The sequence below is a fragment of the Diuraphis noxia genome, unplaced genomic scaffold, assembly GCF_037042655.1.
Source record: "Diuraphis noxia isolate RWA-SAM2 unplaced genomic scaffold, SU_Dnox_SAM2 contig0003, whole genome shotgun sequence".
Lineage (NCBI taxonomy): Eukaryota > Metazoa > Arthropoda > Insecta > Hemiptera > Aphididae > Diuraphis > Diuraphis noxia.
The window spans coordinates 14,473,445-14,484,838 of NW_028301713.1; the positions used below are offsets into that span (position 1 = coordinate 14,473,445).

An 11,394-nucleotide genomic window follows, 5' to 3' on the forward strand; every position below is an offset into this window, starting at 1 on the left:
GATCAGTGTTGCCGATCAATCGGTAGTCGGTCCGTTCCGTTGGTCACAGTGTTTTTGGTCGCGCGCGACGGACTGATCTAGTTTATCCATCATGGCCGTCACGTCCCTACGCTTGTGTGCCGATCGCGTTCTCGTTAACAACGATTAGGGACATAAAAATAAAAATAATATAAAATAATAATAACAACGGTTATACAATAATCGTAAAATCGGAACGACAATCACAACGAAGGTGGCCGTGAAACGAAGTGCGCACGTTATTTAGTTTCCTCGTTTTTTTTTCGTTGATTATGTATTCTTCGCGATTGCCCGACCGCTGTGCGACGAGCGTACGTTGAGCCGTGCGGTTTGTGTGAGTGTCGATGGGATCGTGCCCCGAGAGACATGAAGCCGTACGACAAGTCGAACGTAAGTAGATAACTAAACGTCATGTCATGAATCCGTCCTCTGATCAACGATCTTACGTCCGACGATTTCCTACTGATTTTCCCGCCCGTTTGCGCTGCGCGATCACATGGTCTCGTGCGGCACGACGTCTGATACGTTTGCGTATCGTCAAATTTTAATCCGATCAGATGATGAATTATTTTCATTTTTTATTTTGATATTGGTTTTCTAGTCTTTTATGAGGAGGGTCACGAAACGCGTGTCCGAATACCTACCCGGAATGACGTGGATGAATACGTTGATCAGCGATGCGCAAACTGATGACGACCCTACGTCAATGACTGAAAATGACGATCAACCTCCAGTGAAAAAATTGTGTACGTCCGTTAACTCATTTACTAACACCAAATACCAGCCTACAAATTCAACTGACAACCACAGGAGTTCAAGTGAGTAGATCATTGATCTATAATGCTAATATTTTTGTGATGTCTGCGTCTAGCTATTTTAACTGTTGTACTTGTAAATTTGCAGATGTAAATGTACTTTTACCAGAAATATCTGCTGTTACTTGTATACCAAGTACAAGTAAACAAAGCCCTAAATTTACAAGCCTATCAAGTGCTTCCTTACAAAGTCAAGATGCTGGCAATAGAAGTAAGTGTGAATGTTAAACCTTATTCTTAAAATTAGCTACTTAAAAGTATTAATGGTTATGCATCAACATGAATCCTATATAATTTCTGATAGTGTTAGTAGTTTAATACCCATATATTGTATATTTTCTTATCAATATTTTCAGTTAAAATAAAAAAAAAATTGTAATGGTTTAGATAACAATTTAACATCTAAACCACTATTTATACAATACACAATGCTAATTTTTTTTTCAGATTTATTAGGTAATCCATTAAAACCGTAGGCAGTTGAATATAAATTATGAGGAACTAAAATTATTTGTATTAGTATTTGTATTTGTATCATACTTAAATTAATATTTTGTTAATCTTCATCATTGACAAGAGAAGAGTTAAATCTCACAAAGCCCCTTAGGTGAAAATATTTTGAATTACTATTTTTAAGACAAAAGAATAGGAAAGTATAAAAGTAATCAATATTACATATTTTCATATTATATTTCTTTATGAAATGAGATAATAATTAATAAATTGAAAGACCTATTTTGCCAGGTTTAGTTTTTGAATCAAAATTGTTAGGTAAAAAGTATTGACATTAATTAATATATTAAAATATAAACTGTAAAAATATCTTATAATTATTCTCCTGCAAATGTGCCAAAGCATAAAATTGTCTAATAACGATTAGGCAGTTATAAATCGTAGTCATGTTTGTTGGTTAGATTAAATATTTTTGATATGGTTATAAAATTATAAATCTATTTGATTCCTCAATTTAGATTTGCTTAGAAAATTTGATTAATAATATTCCACGTATTAACTAACATTTTAAGATCTGAACCATATTTTTAAGCAGTTTATTAATTATGTTTACGTTTGTGACACAAATTTTAATTTATTTAATTTTACCTTAATCCAAAGAAGTTTTTGTTATAAAAATTATATTTGTTATTAATGAAATATGGTTGAAAGCTACAAAATGTTGAATATCTGCTTAATCACTTGTGTTTTATTTTTTATCTGACTTAAAAGTTTTCAAAACTTGTTGATATGTAGTAGACAACAGTTTAAAAATAAGTTACATATATCTTTATTTTAATTGATAAGCATGATACACTAGGTAATCTACATGTTAAAAGTTGTCTCAATTTTTCTATTGCATTAATTCTAAGTTTAGTACAATTTGTACAATTTATTTTTAGAATGGGAGGGTCTAAAAAAAAAAAATCTCTGTCATATTAGCATACTAATCATTTTATGCTGTAACATACTAATCATTATTAATTATATAATGTTACCTGTTCTTTTAGGGACGTATTTTTGAGGATGCTTAAGAGATCCCTAGATCCATTCACATTTTAGTTTTTGCAATTGTAAATATCTGATACTATTTATTGTTTCAATTTTGAGCGTTATTGATCATTTACATACTACATTGACACTACTGTGATTACCTTTATAGTTAGATATTGTACTAAGTATAACATAAATTGATCTGTTAGTATTCAATTCTCGTTCCACAAGCAACATCTAATGAAAAATGATTCAACTGCATATTATAATTAAGACATAATGATTTATACTGCATTTACACTATACTATTTTTTGTATAATAAAGTTTTAAATTAAAAATAAATGTACATTTTTTTTATACCAATACTTTTATATACTCATGCTTGAACCCTTCCAATATGTATATATTTACCTCTAGATGACTTTATACTTATAACATACTATTGATATTATTATTATTTTTAATACAATAGTTTAGGTTTTCTAAAAAATAACCTCTCAGGTTTTGTGAATACATAAAATAAACTAAAATTACTGTGTCATTTTAAATAAAGGTTGTCTAAAAAGAAAATCTGATGTGATAGATTTGTCAAATATAAACAGACCAAGTTCAAAAACACCTTACAATTTTGCTTCATCAACACCTTCAATAGATACAGCAAATAAACAGCCAGTTACAATTAGTAAGTACTATAATTTTTAAATGTAAAATAAATAAGATGACTGCCTATAGTTTTTTTTTTTTTTGTATTCTAGATAAACAATAAAAAAAAAAACATGATCTTTAATTTACTGTTTATTAAATATAATATATATAATATATATTTTTTTAAATTAACTTATTGATTTATTTAGATTAAATTTTTAAGTAAATTAATATAAAGAATATTAAATAAATGTATTTAGACAATAGAATTAAAAAAGTTTTATTGCTTATATATTTATAAATATTAACAAATTTTACTATGTTTAAATTGTAATTAAATATATCTTTCTAGGTTCAAAAAGGTCATTAAATTTAGACAAATTATCTACTAGTAATGAATTTTTAACACCAACCTTTTCAAAACTTAAGCCAAGTAAGTTAATTAATTGTTGATTTTTATTTTTGTATGAGAACCTTCAATATAAGTTAAAAATAAACAAAGATTAGTTGGCTTTGTAATTTACTTAAGTTCAGAATATGTGTATATAAATTTATCACATTGGATACTGAAAATATAAAATATTTTTTGCTCACATTGACACATGATTGGTGTATATTATTATTATTATCATAGGTTTGAAAGATATCATAAATTGCCATTAACAAAAAATTAATTCTGATTAAATTTGAACTTTTTACATTTTGGCGGTTTTTCCTTATTTTTCAAAAAGCAAAGATGAAATTTGATGTTTATAGTACTCACACACACATGAATACATATATACACATATATTATACTCTATTCGTTTAATTTGACCCACTCTCGTGCATGCATACTGAGCCGCCGAAACAGTCACACCCCTCTGGTTGGTGAATGGTGATTCGTGATTGGTCGCCGATTGTCATTAACTATCGGAGACTGGAGTCTACCAGGGTCATAGTCAATAGGTGGTAAGGCGACATCGGGCACTAGCGCTGCGAGACATGCGCAATCATGACAAGTTTTTGTCTGACTAGTGGGTCAACTTAAACTGAATAGAGTATAGGTTCCTATAAATAACACTACATACAATTTAGAAAATTTTTATTATTTAAAATAGAACAACCTAAGCTGACTTTTTATAATATTTAACTGCTATAAAAGAATATTTAAAATAAAAATATCAATTAGGATTACTCATTTTTATTTGGTTCTGGCAGAAGCACTTAAGTAATTGAGTCAACTATCAAAATGTACACAAAAGTATTTCAATGATATTTTTACATATTAGAGACAATTTTTGCTTATTAATTTTTTTTGAATGAATTATAAAATCTTCAACTGTCATTTTATCGAACATTTAATTTTAGGGGAGAATGAATCACATCAACAATCTTCATTAAAATTTCATGATTCCTCATCAAATCCTGTATTATCAGCATCATTTAGATGGGATACATTTGTTAACTATGGTGAAGTAAGTAGCCTATTTTATACTTATTGCTATAATATAGGTAATTAAATGTTTACTGTAATTGACTATCTGTTTTTCTTTTCAGTTGTCAGAACGTCAAAAATTATTTGCCCAAAAATCACCTTTAAATTGTTCTCAAGTTATGTATGGGGGCAATTCTGCACGTTCAAACTTATCAAAAATTTTAGGTAATACTCCACCAATTCATAGAAAAGCGGTGATTCCAATATCTTCTACAAATAATAGTGAAATTAGAACAACCTCGTCTATTCTCTTAGGTCACATTTCTACTAGGGTTAGTAAAATGATTAATAATAAAATAAAATATATAAGCGTAACAAATAATTATACTATACATATTTTCAATACTAAGTTTTTATCTTAGTCACTTAATTAGCATACTGCTAACAGGAAACTATGTTTTGACTTCAAAATAATAGTTTTTATTTATTTCAGGACAAAGAAATTGAAGAAAATAAATTTATTATCCAACCTAAAGTGCATCAAAGGCATAAAGCAGATCAAAAAAATGTACCTATTAAAGTAGAATCCACGGTGAAAATTGTTGAAACAACACCTGATAAGGCTGATAAACCTAGTGAAGTCTCGTAAGTAAAACTTTTAACTTCATTAACACTATTAATAGTACTGGTTTAGTTCACACTAGCCAAGAAAGTATTATCTTGTAATCTTCATGTATTGAACAAATTAACTAAATTCATCATTAGAATATAATAAACAAATTACTTACTCAAATAATGCCAAATATTAATCAACTCAATATTAGTTCTATAATTGAATATAAATCAATAAATCTAATAATAAGTACCCAATAACTATTAATTAATAATGATGAATGAGTATAATAAATCTTGTAGTTAATTTTAAAACGTATCATTACAACATTTATTCTCAACCCTTATTTCTATAAATTATAAATTTATGAGATATTTGTCTCTTCCAATAGTTACTGATTCAGTAAATAAATATCCTTACCATAGATTTTTACAATAATAAGTAATTATTGGGATAATATTTTTATTTTCATAGATCAACTTATTCTGGCCAAGTAGATACAAATGCAACAAGAAAACTTCGAGTAAATATTTCAAAAAAGAGTCGTGGCATTAATTCTGATGAACTTGAAATGCCTACTGAAGTTAATTTGCCTAGGATTTCTCTACCATTGACTACATTACCAAATATTGATTTATCAAATACTCATGATGAGGATAATGAATTCACATTCAATCAACCATTAACAATAGAACAGTTTAGTTTACAATTGGCAGAAAAAACTTGTAGAAAAACACTTAAAACGACTTTGAAGAAATCACAAACTACTAACATTGAGGTAAATAGTAAACCTCCATCTAGCACTAACAATAATAATTCTACAAGTGAATCTTTTATTAAGGATTCTAAGAAAGTATCAATTATGAGTAATGATAATAATGCAATTGAGAATCCAAATAAAAATGACAAGTTGTCTCAACTTAGTAACTTTGCTGACTGTCCTAAAAATTCTTTCAAAACTACATCGCCGTGTTCTGATTCTAAATTAGAATGTTCAAAACCTGCGAATATAAATGTTGACAATTCTCCTAAGAAACTTGGAAGTAAAAATGAAAATCAATTAGCACCAGAAAGATCATCAACTAAATTATTAAAGTGGTCTTGTGATGCTTGTTGGGTTTCAAATGATGCTGATGTAATAAAGTGTATTGCATGTCAAACTCCCAAGTCCGAGAATTCTCAAACAAAAGTTATCAAATCAAGTACATGGACTTGTGAAACTTGTTGGGTTCCCAATAAAAATGAGATTGAAGTATGTGTTGCATGTCAAACACAGAAACCTGGAACTACAAAAAAACCAGTAGTACAGGGTACTTCTTGGACTTGTGATGGTTGTTGGGTAAAAAATAAAAGTGATTGTACTACTTGTATTTCATGTGGGACAGCAAAACCAGGGTCTGCTCCAGAAAATAAACCTTTGCCTACAACTCAATTTAAATTTGGATTAAATAACAACACTTTTGAAAATTCTGGCACTACTCAGTTTAAATTTGGATTTGATAGTAAAATTGATCAACCATCTAATAATCAGTTTCAATTTGGTAGTAGTGTGCCACTTGCAAGTTCTGATAATGGAAAACTAGATACTCCTACCAGTGAATTTAAATTTGGATCAGTTAACAATAAAACTGATCAGCCCCTTAGTACATTTAAATTTGGCACAGTTAACAATAAAACTGATCAACCCCTTGGTACATTTAAATTTGGCACAGATAACAGTAAAACTGATCAACCCCTTAGTACATTTAAATTTGGCACAGATAACAATAAAACTGATCAACCTCTTAGTACATTTAAATTTGGTACAGATAGTGTATCTAAATCACCAGTAAAGAAATCTAATGAGGGATCAAATATCAATAATACTGATCATCCCAAAACCCAGTTTAAGTTTGGTTCTGAATCTAAACCAGATCAATCTGAAAGTCAATTTAAGTTTGGGCTAAATGCTACTACTAATAAACCAATTGCACAATACAAATTTGGTTCAGATAAGATCGAAACTGAAAAATCTGTTCTTCAAAACTCTGTTGTTAATAGTAATATAGTTACTCCGTCAACAATCGAATTTAAGCCCCTAGTAAATAATATAAATAAAGAATCTGAAAATTCATTAAAGTTACAAAACAAAAGTAATAAGCGAAAAGTTGACGATGCAAGTGAAAATTCAAGCCTTCAAGTATCTTTTGGATCTGCTGAAACTAACACTAATTCTTTTATGAATGTTGAACATAAAAATAAAGACTCGTCTAAAAAGAAGTTAGTTGTATGGGATACTAAAGTGAAAAATATTGAAATTAAACCTTCATTAAGTTTTGGTTCTACTCAACCTGTTCAATCTCTAACAGAAAATACAAATCAGATGCTAAATGGTCATTCATATCCTAATGAATCGTTAAATGAAGATCAAAAGCCAGGCTTGATTAAGACCTCTCAATTATTCAGTTTTGGTTCTTTAGCAAAACAAGATCAAAATATGCCTATTGACCAAAAAAATCAAAAAATGTTTACATTTGGATCATCAGCCACTAATGATAAACCATTTACTTCTTCGATAATGGGTGCTAGTAGCTTTCCTAGTTCTGCTCCAGTGTTTGGTGCAAGTAATTCAATGTTTGGTAGTGGACCTACTTCATCTACTCCAGCAACGTTGGGTTCTTCGATACCAACACCTCAATTTTCATTTGGTTCATTGGCTCCACAAGTTCCCAACAATCTTTTTTCTCAAACTCCTAACGATAGTGATAAAAAACCACTAGCTCAAAATTCAAATATTTTCAGTTCTACGAATAATGTAGGGTTTTCATTTGGTGCGCAATCTCCTCCTGTATTTAGTGTTCCCAATGCTGGAGGACCTACAAAAATGTCTAATATGGTAATAACCACTTCAATATTATATATTATAACATTACTTACATAACAATTTATTAATTATTATTTATAGGATGATGATCAAACTAAAAGTGCATCAAATAATATATTCAATCAGTCAAGCTTAAAACAAACTGTTAAATTAGATCCTAATGCACCTATATCCATTAATTTTACTGGTGGAGCAACTACTCAATTTACGTAAGTATTATACGTTATATTTAATAGTTTTTAAATTATTTGAATTACAATAGTTTCTATTATTAGTGCCAAACCAGAAACAACTGAACAACCTAAAAGAAAAATTTTAAAACCAGTTAGAAGGATTCGGTAAAATATGAACATACTACTTTGTGTATTTTGTTAATTACATTTTTTTTATTGTGTAACAAAGTTTAGATTTAATGCTAAAATTGTTCAATATTTGAACTGATTCTTGTCATTATATTTGTATAATTATATTCTGTGGTTAGCTATGGATTATTTAAAAACAGGTTGAGGTCAATATTTTTTTGTAGGCAGATAAACTATTATTTGGATATCCAATTACATTTGACAACATATTTGATGGCGCACAGAATTTGGGGATATGTTAATAACATATTAATTCATTAACTTTTTATTTCAATTTTTCTGCATTGTGAACTTTATATATACAAACTTTATACATCAAACTATCAATGACTTCTTTTTTAAAATTATTTTTGGTTAAAAAAAAAAATTTAATATTTTAACTACTGTCTTGATTTTTGATATATTGAATTGTGAAACCTATTTAAAAGAATCTTATTAGATAATTGTAAGCATTTTTCAAAACATTGGGTTCCATTTGTTAATATTTTACATATATAAATATTTAACTAAACATTTTTTATTTTTTTTTTAACATAAATAAAACTCATAAACTTTTATTCTTTAATGTATTTAATACCTTTAAGAATAATTTGCTGATGTTTTATGTCCTAATAACTATGTACATATTGAAAAAAAAATGTTGTATTTTTGTAAGTTAGTTTTTGGCTATTTTCAATTTGTCACTTCTAATTTAATAAATTATACTTAAAAATTAATTAGTATGAAATAAATCAAATACCATTAATTTAACAACTAAAATAACAATATTTTCTTTTTACTGTGCGCCACCTTATCACTTCTATAATCTTATTCAAACTGTTGGTAGCATAAATATTTTATTTTCGTAAATGTAATTCATTGATACACATTAACATATTTTTTTGTTTAATATTTGCTTTATGTTAAAAAAAATTTAACAGTGTATAAATTTAATGGTGTAAAAATTATATTATAAATAATTAAATGGATGTACAACTATTTTGTTTTAGTGAGTTTAATTAATTTTTATTATCATTTTTGGCTACTAAGTGCCATTCTATTGTTATGATAAAAAACAATTTTTAGTGTATTATTTAATATAACTCATGGTATACAGAACACAACATTGTTAACATTGTTTATTATATATATATGTGAAATAATATGTTTTTTTTCTTTTAGTGGTTATATTTGTTTTTAAGTATAATATTTTAAGTCTGACCCAAGGAATTTCTATTGCCAACAGAAGTGTGGTTATCAAACTGTATGAATTATATTCAAATTATCCCTTATTTTTATTTCAAAAATAATTCCTAAATATTATACAGGTATTATATTTTATTTTTGTATAGTAAAGTGTAAAAAAGTTACTTTTACATTACTAGTTAAAAGCTAGCCAAATGGCTTGGATGTCTGTGATATTCTTGTGGGTCAGGCTATGTTTGATGATAATTATCGATAACCGTAGCAGGCTCACTCCTTTGAGATAAATGTATTTTTAATTTAAAAACTTAAATATACATTTAATGTGTTATAAAAAATAAATAAAATAAATCATATTTTAGATTTTTTTAAATTTCAGAATGTTTATTTCCATTTACATAGTTATACATCAGTAAGTAGTTATTATATTGTTGTCTTTTTTTATATATATACATTTGTTGTAAATTGTTGCTGATTTAATATTTTGTAAACCAAAAAGTGGAAATAAACTAATTTGACTGTGATGAAAGGATAGAATTTATTTTTGTCCAAGTGAATAATTTTAGGAGTAAGGCTGCTAATTTGAGCTTCGTGTAGCATATTTTTCTTTATAAAGTGTACAGTCTTTTAATTAGTATAAGTGTACTTTTAAGTCTTAATAAATTTAATTTTACAATAATTTGCATTACATTTCTTGAAAAATTGTAATTTAGGTTTGATGCATAATAAAATTATGTTTTGTTTATTTTTAAAATATCCATTCATTTATTTGAGTTTATAACAACGGTCAGCAATTGGGGGACTGTGGATGACAGAGAACTGGATTGTCAACATATCTTACATTATTTTGTCTTTATAATATACTACTATAAAAATATAAAGCTTTGACATAAATTTTTTTCTCTGAACCGCATTTACTTATTATTTTAATCTTCCGAGCTCCAATAGAATTGACTTGCTAAAATACTAACCACTGGTATATAACATCTAACGACCATATTATATTTCAGTGTTATTCAATTTCTGAGCTGATATGTGTGTAATCTGAAAATATGCCTAAATTTGTTATTTTTCTAAAATATATTAAAATTAGCACATAATATTTTAGTGCATCTAAAATGCATAACAAATAGCTTGTTTTATTTAACACAAAATATTGAATTAATTGTTTTTTAATGGTGTTCATAAGTCGTACGCCAGTTTCCATTACAGATTTAAATTTTGACAGGTAAATTCAATTTCATGTTAAATATAACATATTTTATCATGTATGTTTAGTTATGATATCTTTATTTTAGATGAACCTTAAACTTTCTCCCAAAAGAAATATTAAGTCTATATAAAAATGGAATATTCTATTTTAGTAAATGTATGTTCATACATCATATGTTAAAAAATATTCTTAAGATTGAAAAGATATATATAAATATAATTTAAATACAGAAATATACGCTTAAAAGTTTTTGCTATTAAAGGTTAAAAATATATGGTTTATTTATATTAAATATTGATTACTTGGTTGGTTATTATTTTCTATGTGTTCCACCTTGATGTTATGTAAATATTAAGTACCCAATGGAAAATGAAAACTTGCTACATGATTTTACTCTGACAATACAATATATTAATAATTTTGTGTATAAATATAATTAAAAAACTAGAAAATCCAAGCAGATTTACAACCTTACTACCTGCAAGATTCATCATGACATAATATTGTTTTGATTAAAGGATAAGTAAGGTATGATTTAAAAATATAATTGGTTTAGTATTGAGGGTCTGTAAATAATAAGTTTATATTATTATGTGGTGTAATACATTTTGCATTTTTTTTTAAATAAATTATGATTATTGAGAATATTAGCCAGAGATTAATTACTGATTAGACTACAACAGAATAAATTTAATAAAAGAAAAATTAATTTTTAAATTGAATTTATTTTGAGTTTCTACTTAAGTGGTTTATTTTGCTAATGTTTTTGTTAAATTCACC

General features: G+C 27.0%; 1 protein-coding gene across 1 annotated transcript; it reads left to right on the forward strand.

Moving 5' to 3' along the window:
• Positions 1–77: 77 nt before the first annotated feature.
• Positions 78–10,155, forward strand: LOC107172898 (nucleoporin 153). The gene is made up of 11 exons (XM_089222828.1): positions 78–408; positions 620–836; positions 922–1,044; positions 2,873–3,001; positions 3,317–3,397; positions 4,315–4,421; positions 4,504–4,713; positions 4,875–5,026; positions 5,469–7,869; positions 7,939–8,066; positions 8,133–10,155. Exons 1-11 carry the CDS (start codon positions 385–387, stop codon positions 8,197–8,199), a joined length of 3,639 nt encoding a protein of 1,212 aa, XP_089078954.1. The 5' UTR covers positions 78–384; the 3' UTR covers positions 8,200–10,155.
• The last annotated feature ends 1,239 nt before the right edge of the window (positions 10,156–11,394 follow it).